Genomic DNA, 18,248 nt, shown 5'->3' with positions numbered 1-18,248 from the left:
ACGGCCTCAGGGCCAAGACTGCCGGCAGCAGGACACCGGGAGAGGCGGGGAGTGAGAGCTCTCCCACGGCAGACACAGGACACTCGCTCGTGCAGCTGACATAAGGCGGCGGCTACATCTCCCCGCGGTGCTCCCCACCCCGCCCCACTCACAGGGCAAGCACAGCCTCACTCACAGAGACAGGGGGATGGACAAGATGGCACGGGGATGGGAGGCCGGGTGGGACGGGCAGGCTCGGCGGAGGAAGCGCCGAGACCGGGCAGCGGGGTCCTCATGGAGTGGTTTATTACGATTCCATCTCACAGGGCAGGTGGGTGGGCGGGCGGCAGCGGCACACGGACTCCAAGCCCCTGACAGACGTCTGCCTCGGGCGCATGCAAACAGTGCAACATGGTCAAGCGCAGACACGGGGCGACCGAGGCAACACGGACAAGGAACACGGGGTGGGGAACGAGCCTGGGGCGATGGGTCCCTAGAGAGGGGCCTGGTCTCCCCAACCCTTGTGGGCAGGACAGGAAAAATAAGATTCGTACTTCTTGTAAAATGCCCATTTGCTGGGTACTTTCTTTCTCCTTATCTTGAAAAATAATAAAAAATAAACACACGGAAAAAAATCTCAAAAAAGGAAAGGGATAAAACTCTAAGAAGGCGAGATACGGGAGGCCAGGGGGAGCCTGGCCCCAGTAGGGCTCCTCAGCCTCCTCCCTTCCTGGCCCTTGGGCGGGGTTCCCAAAGCCCCACAGGTGGGTCCATGAGAGAAGGTGCCAGGCCTAGGCGGGGTCTCCGGGGGCCAGAAGGGGCGCAGGCTGCGACAGAGAAAAGAGGCCCACGGTCCTGCTGGGCTCAGTTCGGGTTTGGGCCCAGCGAGTGGGGCGCCAGGTCCGCACCCTCTCCGGGTTCAGTCCCCACAGGCCCACGACCTGGGCGGAGGCCGGCAGTCACAGGTGCAGCTCGTGGGTTTTGATGTGCTCCAGCTGCTCACGGAGCTGCAGGAAGGAGGGCCGCAGGGCGGCGTCCAGGTGCCAGCAGTTCTTCATGACCTCGTAGACCGCAGGTGGGCAGCCATCGGGGGCGTCCATCTTGTAGCCCTTCTCCACCCGCGGGACAACGTCCTTCAGGGGCTGTGGGCAGGTGGGTGGTGGTACGAATCGGTGTAAGGCCTGACCCCGAGGGGACCCCCACTCAGCGTTGCTCTCCAAGGACCCCCTAGTTCCGCCTCAGCCCCGGCCCGGGGAGCGGCCTGGAAGGTCCCGAGGGCAGGTCTGCAGCTTCTAGGGCTCAGGCCGGGGAGGCGGGGCCCAGCCGGTACCCCTCCCCGTCACCCCCTCTCTTGCTCCAAGCCCCACCCAGCCCCAGTGCCCACACTCACAATTCTCGGATAAGGCACTCGCCCGAAAGAGTAGATTTCCCAGAGGAGGATCCCGAAACTCCACACGTCAGACTTGGTGGAGAATTTCTGCCACGTGGATGGGAGAGGCAGTGTCAGGTCCTGGGAACTGGGGGGTGCGGGTGACCCGGGAACCCCATCCACCACTGCTCAGGCCCTGAGGAGAGGCGCGCCCACCTTCTCTCTCAGGGCCTCGGGGGCTGTCCACTTGACTGGCAGCTTGCCCGTGTCCTGGGTGCTGGAAGCCTCCTTGGTGAGGCCGAAGTCGCTGACCTTGGCCACGTTGTCCTCGGACACCAGCACGTTGCGGGCAGCCAGGTCCCGGTGCACGAAGTTGTTGCCCTCCAGGTATTCCATGGCCTCGCAGACATCTCTGGGGGCGAGCCAGCCACATGTCCCCTCAGACAGGGATCCCATAGCCGCCCCCCCCGCCCCAAATCAGGCATTGCTTCACTCACAGTGAGAACTTGAGGAGACAGTCTCCGCCCAGCACTGACCGGCCCCGAGACCGCAGGTAGTCCACCAGACTCCCCTGGGGGCAGGACAGACAGACCAACAGGCCCTATAGGTCAGACTTGCCCTCTAGACCCTGGGAACAGTGGGTCTGGGGCTGGGTAAATGGCGACACTCAAGGGAGGTGTGAGGAGAGGGGAGGGGCAGGGGAGAGGTCAGGACGTCACTACTGAAGGAATATCAGAGTCTAGACGCCAGACGCTGTGCTCAGCAATTTTCATGCATTATCTCTTAATCTTCATAAATCTCTGAGGTAAACTTTGTTACTATCTCCATTCACAGATGAGGACCTGAGGTTTGGAGGGGTGACACAACTTTTCCAAGGTCGTAGTGAATAAATGGTGAGCCAAGACAAAAGCCAAGCCCTGGTGACTTCAAAGACCAGTTGGAGAGAAGGGACTGAGGGAGCAGGGGCCCAAGGGTATGGTGGGGGGCTTGGGGCGGCTGGAAGGCTCGAGCCCCAGTGTTCAGCTCCAGGATGGCAGTTGGATCGCGGGGCAGGCACACACCTTGGCCATGTACTCGGTGACGATGTAGAGCCCACCTTTCTCCTCTACGATCACGCCCAGAAGCTGTACCAGGTTGCTATGCCGAAGTTGCCTGGGGCAGGACGGGGTGGTCAGAGCCTGCCAAGCCTCCCCATCACCTCTTGGCCCCGGGTGACCTCCCCACCCCCTGCCCCAACTCACGTCATGACCGAGGCTTCAGCCAGGAAGGCCTGGGCAGTGGCGTCGTTCTTAATGCACTTGACGGCGACTTTGTTCCCTCGGTAGTCGCCCAGCATCACGTCTGGGGCAAGAGAGTTGGAGGTCGTTTCCTGGACTCCCCCCAGTCACCAGCCTCTCCTAGGGCTCCCACCCTCTCTGGCTCACCTCCAAACTCCCCCTTCCCAATGGTCTGCAGCAGCTTCAGGTCCTTCATGTTCAGCGCCCAGCCGCCTGCGGGGGGAGTGGGTGGTGAGTGAGGGGTGCTGAAGTCAGAGCAGGGGTCACAGCAGAGGCAGACTGGACTGTGACTTATGTGGGGTTCCCTGGGCGTCTCCAGAGCCTCCAGGATGGCGTGGTGCCAGGAAGCCCGGGTGGGAGGAGGCGAGTGGGCAAGTGAGGAGTGGGCGTGGGGGGGTGGCACTCACTGCGGAAGAACTCATCCTGGGCCGCCACGGTGCCCTCCATGACCTTTGGCTTGATGAGGCGAGTACAGAGTCCATCTGCGTCTGAGGTGTAGTGCTGTAGTGGGCAGGGCAGGCGATCAGGGCCAGCCCCCTGTGCACCACCCGCGGCTCCCATGCACTGCCCCGGTCTGACCACCAGACGGCAGCAGAGGCTTGTCCCACCCAGCCCAGAGTTGGTTTGGGTCAGGAGGGCTCTCCATTTCTAGCAGGGGTTAGGGAGGCCCCAGACACATGGCCCATCTCCCATGCCACCCCACACCCAGGTGCTGGACGGATACCGGGATGTTGTGATCACTCTGGGCCTCACCAGCATCCCAAAGCAGAGGACAAGTCCTGGCTCAGTCTAATACCAGCCTCTAGCCAGGTGTGCACAGGACCCTCCCCTGCCATAGGCCAAGCCAGGCCAACAGGCGGAATGTGCTGAGAGTGAGTACAGGAGGCATCTGGAGGCTGCCTGGGGCAGAGATGGCCTTGGGAGCTGCAGGGACATGTGGGCCATCAAGGTAAAGCTCATGAGGACATGTTTACGTACACACAGCTGGACATACAGTTCTATGAGCGGCTGGAAGGAAGCTAGTTCTGGGATCAGAATACTCAGATTCTAGTCCTGGCACCTCCAATTCACAGCTGTGTGACCAGAGGCAGGTCCCTTAACTGCTCTGAACCTCTGTTTCCTGGCCTATGAACTGGGGGACCACCTCCCTGTGCAGGCATTGTGGGGTCAGAGATCAACCCTGGCACACAGCATGGGCTCTATCGAGGCGTGAGGAAATGTGGGCTTGCAGAGGCTGCAGGACATGCCCAAGGTCACCCAGCTAGAGCGGTGGGACTGTAGCCGGAATCAGGGCCGGCACGCTCCGCTCACCTCCACCAGCTGCATGAGGTTCTCGAAGTACACCTCCTCGTCGATGCTGAGCTTGCTGGCATGGTATATGATGCGGTAATGCTCCACCTTGCCGTCGCAGCTCACGCACAGCGTGTAGTCCCCGGGGTAGTTGGTGCTTTCCCGCACCAGGAACAGGCCTGTCTCTGGTGGGCACAGGAGCCGCTCTGCCTGCTCCCGCGTGATCTTGCCATGGAACCAGCTGCGGGGAGGCCGGGCCTGGGGTCATGGTGGCCCAAGGGCACTGCCAGGCTCCACTTCCCGAAGGCCCTCCCTCTGGCTGGCACCTCTCCACAGTTCAGGGCTCAGACAGGCTCTGGAGGCCCTCATCCTCTGCCTCCTGCCCTTCTTTCTTCAGCCCTCCTAGCTCCGTCCTCCCCTTTGAGGTCCAGCACCCAGGCCCTTCCCCTTGTCTCGAAAGGCCCTCACGGACATCCCAGCCCCTTACTCTCGCCTCCCTGCTTTCCTGACTCTCTTCTAGGGGTAACAGGGCTCCCCGTCCTCCTTCCTCCCAGACTGGGAATTCCCAACCGCTCCTCAGAGGTACTCACGGCATGAGGCTGAGCTTGGTGCCTGCCTTCACGCCCTCCCGCTTCTGGACGTAGTTGGCTGGGATGATGCCCTCACGGCCCACCTTGTTCTTGGCTTTGTACCAGTTGGGGTCCTGGGGAGAGGGGAGCCCAGACAGCTCTCAGGCTCACCCTCACGTGCAGGGGAGACAAAACCCAGAGGTAGGAAGCGGGTAGGGGTGTGAAGTCCCTAGTTACTTACCTTGGTGACAGCCACAATGGTGAGCACGTCTCCTTTGCAGAAGGGAAGGTCCTGCTCAGCAGTGCCGTGAAAGTTGTACTTGGCAATACATTCTGTACCGGATGGCCAGGCAGCCTGCAGGGCAGGCGACACGTGGGTGGGTGCAGCCTGGGGCAGCCCCCACCCACCTGCCTGCAAGCCCTCAAGGTCACAGCCTCTTGGCTGGCCTCCCTGAGTCTGGGTGAGGTGCCCTTCCGCCGGAGAGCTCTGGGTGTCTTCTAGCTGAGACTTCCCCACTGCCCCCAGACCTGTGCTCCCATCTTGAGGGCCCCCCATCTGACAGTGGGCCCTGGAATTCCATTTTGTTGAAAGCCAGGACTGGGGAAAAGGGGAGTGAATCGACCTGAATCCTCATTCTCTCTTCTCAGCACCCCGTGGTGGTGGTGGGGATACTCCACTGCCCTAGACCCCTGCCCCTGCAGTACCTGAATTGCCGACATCTTCTCAGAAGATCTGGTGTCCCCGTGTCACAGGAAGGCCAACCTGTCACTTGGTACCATGAGAGCTGTGGGGAGAGGGGAAGATTGAGGGAAGGCTGTGAGAGGAGATAGTTCCCTCCGTCACTGAGACCCTGCTCCTTCCCCATAGCAATGCGAACAGATGCCAGAGGCTTCCAGGGCTGGGACTTGGGGCAAGGGCTGTCCTTTCCAGTTTCAGCAGGCTGAGGGCACTGGGCAGGGGAGGAGGCAGGGGATGAGGGCTGAGGACCCCCAAGGACAGAGGGCTGTCAACCCTGAGCCCATTGTGGCCTTACAGCCCTTGGAATGACCAACAGAGGCTACAAAGCGTAGGGGGTGAGTAGTGCCTGCCCCACCAGCCCCATGGCTGGATATCAGCTAAGTGGTCTGTGGGGGACCACAGGGCAGCTGTGAACCTGGGGAAGGTGCTTGGGACCTTGGGAAAGTCCCTTGTCCTCTGTGGGCCTCTTAGTTCTGTCACCTATAAAAACTCGCCCAGGCAGTATCTCTGAAGCCAAATGTATGCCAACCCCATGGCCTGGACGCCCCACTTCCCAGCACACGCCCAAGAGAAAACAGGGCAGGCACTGCTGAGACAGGCACAGGAGCACACACAGTAGCACGATCTGTAACAAACCTCACACTGGGAACTGCCCAGATGCCCTACAGGAGTGATGGATAAACTGTGTACATTCACAGAGTACTGGACAGCAGTAAACATGAATAAACTACAGCTATGAAACAACACTGATGCATCTAAACATGCTAACCAAGACGCCAGACAGAAAGCACACGTGCCGTGTGATTCCATTTGTATAAGCTTCACAATCGGGATTTTCCAGTGCACGATGGCGACTCCCCTTGGAGGAGGCAGTGACTGGAAGGGGGCAAGTTCAACTCTGTAGCACTTCACTGAGCTGTACCCTTGTGGCTGATATACGTTTTGGTGTATGTGTTTTCTTCAATAAAGTTGACTACTCCAAGAAAGTTACCCCAGCCAACCCCACGCCCCAAGAGCAGCAAGTCAACCCCGTCTTGCACACACACTCTTTGTGGCCCCAGCTCAGCACTCGCTCTATGACCAGCATCTTCCCAAACACAGCCCAGAGCCCCCGTGTACCTGTCCCAGGAAGCAGAGGGATGGGGCTACTGTTCTCTTCTGACAGATGGGGAAACTGAGGCTTAGACAGGGCCAGTGACTACTCCGTGCTCACAGTATGTTAGAAGAAAAACTCCTCCATGTGCCTTGTTCCCAGGCTCATTTGCAGGACACACAAGGCCTGGGGCCTGGTTGACACTCACAAACTTTACCACCTACCCCAGGCCAGGCGGTGGAAGAAGACATTTGAGTGCAAGTGCCTAGGGGTGTGAGGTGAGTGAGGACTGCAGAGCTTAGGTGGGCTTCCTGGAGGAGGGAGCGCTGGAGCTGAGCCCTGAAGGCTGGAGGGCTAAAAAAGGCAGGGGCACCCCAGGCTGGAAGCCCAAGGTGAGGAGGGCGGGAAACAGACCCTGACGGTCTGAGCACCCCGTCAGTCTGCTGCAGGGGACCGTGGGTACTGGGTCCGCCTGGCACAAAACTTGCAGGGATGCGGGGGCTTCACATGCTGATGTGAAGAAACAGGGTTTGCTTCTGAGGGCCATGGGGTCTGGGGGCCTCAGCAGGGGAGTGTGTGGTCTTGGAGACCAGAAGGAGCCGGGGAGAACAGAGCTGGGGAGAAGCACCACGGCGTCCAGGCCCCACTTCCAGGCTTCCCTTCCTCCCGGAATACATAGTGCTTCCTGTCCCAAAGCCAGCCCGTCAACCTCTGCCATCTGGGCAGGGAGCCTGGGGCACAAGAAGGATGAGCTTGGACTCCCTTACACACACATACATTGACATGACTGAGCCACCATGAGTATAGGAAGCACCTCCAGGCTCCCAAGAACCACATGTGGGAGCCGTGAGCTCCGCTTGCCCGCATTTTATAGAAATGGAAACTGAGGCTCGTGAGGTTTGAACAACTTGCCCTACGTCACACAGCTGGTTAGGGGTGATGGTCCGGAACTTGAACTGGGGTCCCTCTGTGGCTGGCTGGGTCCCCAGCCTTCAAGACATTCTGAATAGGGGCTCTGCCAGCTCTCCACATCCCCATGCCTCCCCCTCCCTCGCAAGATTCACCACCACCGAGGGCGAGAGGGCGAGGAGGCTGAGGCACCATTAGTCACCCTCCCAGCTGTCAGTTTGCAAACACTCCCTCCCCTGCAGGCCTGCAGCTGCTGCTGCCGCCTCCCCACTGACTAGATGATAATAACAAAAATAATAATAGGTCCTGTTTGCTGAGCACTTATTCTGTGCCGGGCCCTGTCCTTGGCACATTATGGCTCATCAAATCCTCTAACAACTGAGAGAGAGAGGCCATTATTATCCCCATTTTACAGATGAGCATGCTGAGCCAGGCCGAGAGGCAAGAGGCCTTACCTGAGGCTACACCTCCAGTGAGCATCCTGCCCCACGCAGGTGTCATATGCCTGAGCATTGACCCCCACCCCTGGTGCCTCCCTGCCTTATATGCACGCACCACGCGGGGGCTGCCAGCAGGCTGGGACCACACTGGCCTAGAAAAGAGAGTGCAAGGGAAGAGGGAGAAGCAAGCGGTGCTCAGAGGAAGGGGCAAGGCCAGGAGGGTCAGGGTGGCCTTCCTTGAGGGTCTGGGTTTTGACGATGACAGATATGGAAACGAGAGGAAGGAGCTAGCCTTTCCCCTTTGCTCTACTGGCTATGACTTCAGGACTCAGTTTCCCCATCTGTACAATGGGCTGGTGACAACCCTACAGCTCCTAGGGCTGTTCTGAAGCCTGCTTTCTTCCCGCAGAAATCCTGCCAGCAGGAGCTGCAGACCCTCTCTGACGGCTCCTCCCTGGTGAAGTCATGAGGCCAGGACAGTCCCGTCCTTAGGGCTCTGAGGGTCCAGCTGGGCTATCCCCCTCCAGGTCAGAGGCCAAGAGTCAGAGTGGCTGGGAGGGGCTACTGCAAACCTAGGCCTCTAGTCAGGCCTTGATCAGGCACAGAGGGGCCCTTCCAGGGTTATGTGAACCTTGTTTCAGGCCACTTTGTGGAAGAAGTGCAGGAACATCATCCTGGGAGTCAAGGGCTCTGAGTCCTGTTTCTGGCTCTGCCACCAACTTGTTGTGTGACCTTGGGAAAGTCCCTCGACCCTTCTGGGACTCACTGGCTCTCCAGCACCTGAACCAGATCCCTTTCTCACCTGCTGCTCCTAGGACCCCGGAGCCCCACCCACCTCCCCGCCTTGGCATTCCCTCTCCACTCCCTCCCCACTTCTCTACCCAAGGAACTTCCACTCAACCTTCAGGGTTCCACATGTGCCTAAAAAAATGTAGTAGGACAGTCCCTGCAGTACTGTTTGTTGTAGCAAGAGATTGGGAGACAACCTTTATGTCTGTTAATAAAGAACCAAGTAAATAAATGACCAGATAGCCCTAAAAGGCAACAACACAACTCCAGCTGTTATGGGGCCAGGACGGATCTCTAGGTGCTGATACAGAAAGCTCCCCATGACAGAGTAAGTAGAAATGGCAAAAAGCCAGCTCAAGTCATGAAGGAAACATTGCTGGGGGAATAGGACAGTGACATGGCATCTAAGTACCACCCTCCAGATTAATCACAGAGAGGAAAAAGCACCTCCACCACAGGGAGATGTGGCAGATGCCTCGTTAACCGAGTGATCAAATTAAGCATCTCCAATAATGAGAGGAGCACACTGAGTGCCTCCTGCACTAAGGAGGGCACAGCATCCTCTGTGCGATGGGCCCTCAGAGCTGCTTAACCTGACTCCAGTCAGGAAGACGTAGGCAGACAGAGACCAAATAACTGGCCTGGACTCTTAGAGTCAATGTCATAAAAGACAAAACAAACAAAGAAAGGCTGGGGAATGTTCTGGATTAAACAAGACACAAAAGAAACATGACAGAACAACAAAATGGTAATTACGTGAGATGAATGATGTGTTAAGTAACCTTATCGTGGTAATCGTTTCACAATATGCACATATATCAAATCATCACACTGTATACCTTAAACTTACACAACATTAAATCGCAATTATATCTCAACAAAGCTGGAAAAGAAAAAAAGAAAAGACACATGATAGCAAGATTCAATGAGTGATTCTGAATCAGATTCTGGATCAGAGGGAAAAAATAGCTATAAAGATCATTTGGGGACAACTGGGAAAATGAAATGTTAGATAATGTTATGGAATTAATGTTAATTTTCTTAGCTGTGATCATGGTACTGTGATTATGTAAGAGATACATGATAAAGTACTTAGGAGAGAAAGGTACGATGCCTGCAACTAACACTCAAATAAATCAGCAAAAAAAAATACATATACACATATGTCCATGTATATAAAAGAAGAGGTAAAGCGAATGTGGCAAAATGCTAAGAACTGGTGAATCTGGGTAAAGTATACATGGGTATTCATTATACCATTATTTCAGCTTCTTGGTAGGTCTGAAATACTCAAAGACCAAAAAAAAAAGCAGGGTGCAGGACATCCCCCATGGTATATTACAAATTATTGTTTTTTAAAAGGACATACCATTCACCCCTAACCTTAGATATGCACGGATTATCTCTGAAAGATAGAAGAAACTGATAACAGAGGTTGTCTCTGGAAATGGGAAGGAGTAGTGAGTATCAAGTTCAAGGGAAACTTACTGTTCGTTGTATATTTGCTATTTTGTTCTTTTAACTTTTGTTTTTTTAACCACATGCATCTATTACCTTCCCCCTAAAAATAAGATTAGTAAGAAACTCAATAACTTTTTGAAAACCACTTGTGCCAGGAGCCTTCCGTGGCTCCCCAGCTGTGGCGGCTGCTCCGGGCCTCCAGAGCCTCTCACGCCCGACGCTCCAGTGAGAAGCTCACTGACCCTGGCCTGGGAGCCCCTGCAGGAGGAGAGCCGGGCCCAGGGCGGCTGCTCAGCGCGTGAGTGCTGAATGAATGAATGAACCAACAAACAACAGGGGGAAGCTAGGCTGGCTGCACCACACTGTGGTCCCATAACTGACAGGACTATATTTAACCCCAAAGGGACAGCAGTTGCCACCCCACCCCCACAGGGCTGGGGGACAGGGGGCTTTCACTCCGACTTCCTGCCCCAAACCCTGCTCCCAGGAGTTCTTGTGCTGGGGTCCCGGGAACAGGCTGGGTATTGTGCCCAAGCGCTGAGGTCAGTGGCCACAGCCTCAGGCAGGCCTTTCTTGGGAGCCCAGGCTGGCAGGGAGGGGGAAAGCCCAGCAACTGCCCTTTCCCTGCCTTGGGGAAGCTGTAGACCCTCACAGCCTAGCACGTGCTGAGGGCCAGGGTAGGTTAAGGGGCTCCTGCCCTGCCCCCCTCACCAAAACTCCACTGCCTAATGGGGCGTGGGAGCCTTCTGTAACTGTTTACACCCAGCTAAAAATAGCCACTGAAAAGGGAAGTGCACAAGAGACCTGGGGGAACTCTAGGGGCCACAGCCCCCAGAGACTCTGGTCCTGCCACAGGACCCAGCTGGAGCCTCTGCGGGGCAGGGCAGCCCCCAGAGGCAACAAGCAGGTCCACGGTCCACCTTGCCCTCTCATTCTTTGAGCCACTGTTTCAAGAGGCTCCCTGTGAGCCCAGCTCCATGTGTGGTGGCCAGGAGGGACAGGAGGGGGGAAGGGCCCAGGAGGTCCTGCCCTTGGGACCCCAAGAATGCTACCCAGCATCTCTCCTCTGTCCCCAGCCCTGCTCCAGCCCTCCTGGCTACCAGGTGATCAATCACGGCCAGGTGTGCTTGGTGCCTCAGCAGAGGAGAGAGACAAAGGCCACTGGGGAAGGCTTCCAGGAAGAGGGGGAGGGGAGGGGAGGATCTCAGGTAGAAGCGACTGTGCTAGATCGGGCCAGGATTAGGATTTCAAACAGTGGTACAGAGAGAGTTAATTAAGGCTGGAGGAGGCTCAGGGTGAGGGGGGTGAGGGTCCACAGAGGCTCTGAACCCAGGCAGTCTGGCACACAGCTCTGCGTTTCTGATTGGGCACGCCCCTCCGAAAGACACCTGAGGAGGGCGGGGCACCAACAGCAGCTGGGCTGGTTTGGCAGCAGTAAAATCAGCCCCACCTCTGGTTCTGCACAGGGCACCCAGGCTGATGGCACTGTGATGCCCCTGGCCACACACCAGGCCATGGGCTGGAGGCTGGTTCCCACTGAGCCAGATGGGTGGTCCCAGAGCCCTCAGCTGGGCAGCTGCAGAATTGGGCACAAGACCCTTGGAGAGACCCGAACCTCCCTGGGGGTCAGGAGAGGGCTGGAAGGATGCACGGTCCCACTTTGTCTCCAGTGTGAGCTGCCCCACCCTCACCCCCAGCGTTCCCTCAGCATCCAGCACCCCTGCCCTAAGGGGAGGGGTGAGTTTAATGGCTGCAAAGTGTTAAAAACCAAATTACAGCAACTCACTGGCTTTTTTCCTGCCCTCCAATGGCTCAGTGGGGGCTGGAGCTAGAGGAGGCTAATAAGGAAGGGGAGCCTCCTTCCCCAGGCACCGCTGCAGCTTGAGGCCGACACTCCTGGCCCAGAAAGGTTTCTAATTACCGCTCAGGAGCCTAATTACCTACATGCACTGGGCAGTGGGGACTCCAGGCCTCTGTTCCGCCACCCCCCTCAGCACAGGCTGTGGTCTTTGCATCTTCATTTGCCTACATTTACATACAGCCTCTCAGCACTGACCTCCAATGAACCCTTAAAAACCACCTCCAACGAACCCTTAAAAACCAGAGTGTCCTTGTCCCTCAACCCAAAGTCCCCTAGCCACGTTATAGGTGGGGAGACTGCGGCCCAGAGGCCGGTGAGCTGGCCCCCAGATTCCTGGTCTCCCCATCTCAGAACTGGGACCCCGAGAACACACGGCTCAGAAGGTAAAGCTGAGTGGCCCCAACTCAAAGGACGTGCAGTCTTGCTACCCAGTGTAGGGAGAAGGGTTACCAACACCCTCGCCCCACAGGATGGACTGTAAAAATGAAAGCACGAAGAGGGAGAGCCTACTGACCCAATCCTGCCTTAGTTACTTAATCCTCCAAAAAACCCCATGAGGTTTTCCTGCTGATTTGTTTGACAGAGGAGGAACCAGGCTGAGGAGGATCACCCAGCTTCCAAGGGGTAGAGCAAGGATTTCAGCTCAGATTTGTCTGAACTTGGTCGGGAGAAAACCCCTCCCTTTCCTTAGGCAGGACAGATGACACCCTGGACAGAGAGGTGAGAGTGGGCGGCTGAGGGGAGGTCCACCCAGAGATCGGCCCTCCTGCTCTGGGAAGGATGGGTTACATCTGTGCCATACCGTGCCTCGCACAGCAACTAGAGAAGCCAGCAGCCCTAGAGAGTGTAGCAGCTCTAAGCAAGGACCTCTGCCCCTACCCTGTCTCTTTCTCAAATGCTTCTTGATTTTCATGGCCCTTCCTCTCCAGGAAGCCCTCCTGGCTGCTCCAGCCTACACAGATCCTCAGCTTCTGAGCTCCCCCCAGCCCCGCCAGGAAGTTGGAACCACAGGCCTCTCCCCACTGACTGACTCCTCTCTGACTCTGGCCTCCTCTGTTGGTCGGCAGGGGGGCTTCACGGGTCCTTCTCTCCTCTCCCCTCCAGTCTCCCTGACAGCATGGGCCACAGATGTCCGGCCCGGGTGAGGAGCAGGGGCTGGGCTGGGCAGGGCTGAGAAGCAGCAGCCAGGGTGTGCAGGCGTCAGATGACACCCAGGTTTTCACCCACTCACAAGGCTTCCGACTGTGCAGAGAGCAGGACCCGCGGGGAGGAGGCGGGCACCAGGCAGCCTCTCCTGCTTCTAGGGGCCTAGACCACGGAAGGGGAGGGGGAGGCGGAGGGAAGCTGCGGTTGGAGGCCCAGCCCCACTGAGGCGTACATAGCTGGTGTGTGATGAGAAGCTACCCTCATCACAGTACCTCAAAACCAGGAAGAGAAACCGAGCTGGCAGAAGGGCGAGCTGGGCTGCATGGGGCCCTCAGGTCCCTGGGGGCCTGCCAAGGGGAGCTCCTGGACAGTCGCTGGACAAACACTTGTCCCTCCCAGGCCTCAGTTTCCCCATGGGAAAAATGGGATTCTCTCCCTGGTCCTGCCAGTGTGACCCTGATTGGTATGGGCTGCATCATGCCTGATACAAGAGATCCCCCCCCCGCCAGTTAGTGGAGTACTCCTGGTCCCCCAGCAGGCTCTGGCCTCTCCCGGGTAGCAGGGCTTGGCCCCCCGAAACCAGCCTCGCCCTGCTTGCTTCTCCCCTCAGCCACGCAGGGAGCACACTAGCTCTTCCTCACCAGCTCTTTATTTTTAGGTCTGAATTTGACTTTAATCATTACTTAGCGGATTCTATTTCCAGCCCTTGGATGAAGGGACCCAGAGGAGAGGAGGAGGGGAGGCAGTGCTCCCTGCCTGGTGTGGAGGGTGGCCTGCCTCCTCCACCCATCCTGTCCCCAACCAAGGAGGGGGGGCACTGAGAAACTCCCAAAGTGCTCACCCCAGCCAGGCCAGCATCTTGGAGAGGACCGCACCCTGTGACCTCATCCCAGCCCGAGCTGTGGGACAGGAGGGCAGTTGTAATGCCCGCCTCCCCTGCGCCAAGACCAGGGAGGAGGGGGACACTCCAAAGGCAAAAGTCTGGCGGCCAGAGTCCGAGGTCATGCGCCTGGGAGCCCTCTGCAATGAATGGGCCACCTTGGGGAGAACCCTCTACCTAGGTTAGTTCTGAGCCATACCAGGGTCATCTGGGGCTATGGTCTCCTAGGCCCTGGGAGTGCCAAGCTGAGACTGGTCTTCTCTTACTGTCCATGGGCTGACCCTAGCAGGGCATTCCCAGTTCTCTGATCTCCACAGAAGTGGAACAAGAGGAAGCAAGCGATGTCACAGCAGTACACGCTCAGATTAGACCTGGGGAGCACCTGCTGAACAGAAGGACACTAACACACAAGACTTCCCTAGTGATTTGTGGACCATCTATGTTCCCCTTCAACTCCCAGCTGGGAGGCTCTAGAATCTCTGCCTTCTGACCCCAACTGTCTTCCCTTCCCCAGCCGCTGGGCGGGAGGATGAGGCAGGCATGGCTGTCCCTGGCTTGGGGCTCATGATGCCTGGGTTCCTTGCTAAGACTCAGTTTTCCCAGGGAAAGTAGGCCTCTGTCTCCACTGGGGAAATGTGGGGCTGGCCTAGGAAGTAGCTGAAGCTGGGGGACAGGAGGTAGCCAGGCTCTCAGAGAAAAGGCCTCGTCCATTCAGCCCTGATGCTGGAAGAACAGAGGGAGAATGGGTAGGGCCAGGCCCCAGAAACCAACCAGTAGCCCATCTTCCACATGGTGATGGGGATGGGGGAAGGCAGAGGTGGGGACAGGATACTGGCCAGAGCAGTCTCTGAACACAGGGTTTCTGAAGGGCTCCCTGGGCAGAGACCACCCTTGGCTAGGTGAGCCATCAGCCAGCCCTGGCCCGGGTGTCTTCTGCACACGCTGAGGCAGCCTGCAGTGGGCACTCCTTCAACAAAGCCTACCCCTTCTTACAGAGCGCCTAGTGGATGCCAGGGGGTGTGCCAGGCACCTTCTAGTACCTTGGTTAGTTAGTTCCGTGTCCGCACACTCCCCTCTGAAGTAGGTATCACCGTCCCTGTTGTGTATATAAAGGAACTCTGGCTCAAAGGATGACCTGTCCAAGGTCCCTCTTCCCTGGCCTAAATGGCACAGCTGGGCCTGGAATCACGTTGGTTGGGTGCCAAGCTGCCCACTCTCTCCTACACCCTCAGCTGCTTTGGGGGCCTGCAGTAACAACAATTACAACAGCAACAGATGGGAAACAACAATGCACAAGCTTGGTAAGAGGGTTGGGGTGAGGTTGCTGTGGCAGAGCGTTCGGGAATATTTTACAGCTTTTTAGGGGCAAAGTTGCACAGATTGTGTAGCAACATGACAAAATGCCCAGATATGGTATTAAATGAAAAAAGGTGTTATGGCACGCACACCCAAATGAAAACAGCGACAAAGGAAAAAAAGATCAGGAAAAGACTGGCTGGGAGCTCCAAGATACTAACAGTCACTGTGCCGGTGAAGAAACAGTGGGTGAATTTTCCGTGTTCTAAATTTTCTGTAGCGCTGTTTTGTTACTTTCTTAATTAAGAACCCTAATACTATTTACCTACATACATAGTTTTCTCGTAATGAGCTCAGATTTGCTTCCTGGGGACCCACCTGCCACCCAGCTCTGGTCCTGGTGTCTGGGACATCAAGGGATGGCCTTTCTGATTTGGGACAGCCCGTCAGACACATGAGGGTCCTTCCCTACCTTCTCTTTCCCAGATCAAACACCTTTGGGGACAATGAGATTCAAAACCTCCCAAAGAACAAGCTCAGAACTGGACCCAAGCCGTCCTGCCAGATCAGGCTTGTTGGGGCGGCCACGTCACACTGTGAGCCCTGGGCCTCTGTCTCTGCCTGTACTCTGGTCTGTTCTGTGATGGCTCAACCCCTTGGGGCCTGGTGCCCTCTGCAGTGGTGCTGGGGACCGTCTTCTGGTCCTTCTCTGTCTCAGACCCAAGGCAGAGAGAAGAGCAGGGAGGAAGGCACCAAGCTCGCCACACAAAAAGTGAAGCCCTGCACACGTGCTTGCTTGAGGCCAGACCCCTTTCTACTAGGGTCTTGGGACCCCGGCCTGCACCCAACAGCTCACAGGCATCCAACCACGTCAGGCTTCAGCCCCAGGCCCTCAGGCTGGCAAGGAAGTTAGGGCTGGGTGAGGGGAGCCTCACAGGCCCAACACATCTGTGTCCCTTCCACTGTGCATGTCAGGGCAACCGGAAACAACTCTAAATCAAGGGCAGAGGCCTGAGCGGGACAAAACTGCCAGCAGCCCCAAGGGGCCCCAGACATGGCTAAGTATCCTCCAGGGAACCTCCCACACTTCCAGCAGCAAAAGGATCCTGCCACAGTCCCAATCTCCTTCCTGCTGCCTTCACCCTGTTCCTGCTGGGGCCCCACCAAGAAAGACACTGGGAACACCAGGCTGTAGGGAACTTGGAAGACACCCCCTGGGTGTCCCCACTCTGACAATGCTCCCATGCCAAGGCTGTAGGGTGCTCCCTGTGGAAACGGGGCTCTCGCCTTCCCCATCCAGATCCCATTCACCAGCTGAGCCAAAGGTGTATAGGAGGGAGGGGTCAGGAATGACCACCAGGCTGTTTCAGTTCAGCACCAGGGCTGCACCCCGTGGGTGCCCCACACACTCACCGCATCCCTCAGTGGGGCCTAGCCTCAGGCACCAGGGGGAAATCCCACGGGCAGTGCCGATGCTGCCCGAGCCCAGACCCAGGCAGAGCCGGGGCCGGAAGCCCTCTCCCTTCTCTCTAGCTCTCTGTAGGGGAGCACGTGCTCACCCCGCAAGGACCCATGGGCCAGGCTGGGGGCTTATGTCCCTGGTGGGTAAAGGCACCTGCCTGGTTTCTCGCTACCCACATCAGTCCAGCCCTGCAGAGCAGGGGCGATGAAAGGACAGACAGCCTAACTCTGCCAGAGGCCTGGGATAGCAACTTCCCCCTTTAAGCCTCAGTCCCCTGGTCTACAAAATAGGAGGGAAAATAAACCCCTAGTTAAGCTCCAAGAATCTAGTGGCTGGACACGCCCCTTCCTGACACCTGGCTGGGCCCTGAGGAGCCTGGGAGAACGGGCTGACAAGGCTGCCAGGAGGTGGGGGCATGGTCCTAATGCCCAGTGTCACCTCCACCCAGGACAGAGGCCCTGCCCAGTTTCCCCACCCTAGGGTCAGAGGTCCCTTGGCTTAGGCCTGGTCTTCTGGGAGGCCGAGGGTGACAGGCTCAACCTCTGGCAGGCTCAAGGGAGGTGGCTGGGCCCTGGGCTTCCTGGAGACGGCAGGGCCTCCGCAGGGGAATGCGGGAGGGGTCAGAACCAGGCAGGCCAAGGAACCTGCAGGGAGGCCCTGGGCCGGGAATGGCAAACCGCCCATTTTCCTGGGCCCTGGCCCATGCCGACCCCCTCCCTCCAGGCTCCAGCCAGCCCCCACAAGAGGGGGAGGACAGACTCGGGGTGGCCTAAGACAAGTCTGTGGCGCTCGAAAGGCAGTACCTCCCTCGTGCGCTCCCCTCCCAGTCGGGCTGACAGTGACTCCCGGGAGATTTCGAACCCGGGAAGGAGGGGGTAAGGGAGGTGGGGGATGGGTGTGGACGCCACGGCAGCTGCAACAGAAGCAACAGAAGCGGGACGAGCGACCTCCACCCGCCTCCCGCCGGGAAGCACTCGGACGCCCACCTCCTCCAGGTCTGCCAGGCACTCACCTCTGTCGGGGCACTGCGGTCCGGTCCACCTCGCTGCGGGCAGCATCAGCGGCCTGCGGGGCAGTCCATGCGGCCAGGGGGGAGGGGAGGGGCGCAGGGGTCCCCGGGTTGTGCGGTACAAAGAGGTCTGGGTGCGAAAGGAGGGGGAGGAGGGACGGCCAGACAGAGGCAGGGGGATGGCCTCGCGGCCCGGGTCGGGGAGGGAAGAAAGGCGGGGGAAGGGGGGCGGGAGGGAGTCGGGGGGAGGAAACAATGTAGCCGGCGCGGCCCCGGTAGAGTTCCGCTTCCGAACGCCGCCACAGAGGTTCGATTTGGGGACGTCGCGCCGGCTGCCCGGGGCTGCCCCGGACCCTGGATCGGGGCCGCAGGGGGGTCTCCGCGTTCCACGTCCCGGAGGCTCCGGCGGCCACAGGCTGGCTGGAGCGGGAGAGACCGCTGGCCGGGGGATGGCCCCGACGGCGGCGCGGGCGGGCGATCGCCCCGCTCGGACCCCACCCCGGCAAGACCTCCGGGCAGGGTGCGGGGTGGGGCGAGAGCGAGAGGGCGACGGCGGTCTCAGTGGCGGCGGCCAAGCTCGGCTCGCCCTGGGCTCCGCTGGGAGGAAGCTAGCAGGCCTGGCGAGAGGAAGCGCGGCCCGGATCCTCCGCCCGCGGCAGCGCGCCTGCGCGAGGGAGCC

At 58.3% G+C, this 18,248-nt stretch overlaps 1 protein-coding gene across 1 annotated transcript; it reads right to left on the bottom strand.

Moving 5' to 3' along the window:
* Positions 1-261: 261 nt before the first annotated feature.
* On the bottom strand, positions 262-18,197 carry CSK (C-terminal Src kinase). Its single transcript, XM_082387811.1, has 13 exons — positions 17,573-18,197; positions 5,190-5,269; positions 4,726-4,839; positions 4,506-4,618; positions 3,937-4,156; positions 3,033-3,126; positions 2,773-2,838; positions 2,590-2,689; positions 2,410-2,500; positions 1,846-1,919; positions 1,565-1,760; positions 1,370-1,456; positions 262-1,121 (listed from the first exon to the last, which is right to left on the bottom strand). The coding sequence occupies exons 2-13, from the start codon at positions 5,202-5,204 to the stop codon at positions 939-941; spliced, it is 1,353 nt and encodes a 450-aa protein (XP_082243937.1). The 5' UTR covers positions 5,205-5,269; positions 17,573-18,197; the 3' UTR covers positions 262-938.
* Positions 18,198-18,248: the final 51 nt, after the last annotated feature.

This window comes from Balaenoptera borealis (genome assembly GCF_965194805.1).
Source record: "Balaenoptera borealis genome assembly, chromosome: 3".
NCBI classification, from domain to species: domain Eukaryota; kingdom Metazoa; phylum Chordata; class Mammalia; order Artiodactyla; family Balaenopteridae; genus Balaenoptera; species Balaenoptera borealis.
The sequence above is the reverse complement of the archived record's forward strand: the minus strand, read 5'-3'. Positions and strand labels throughout refer to the sequence as shown.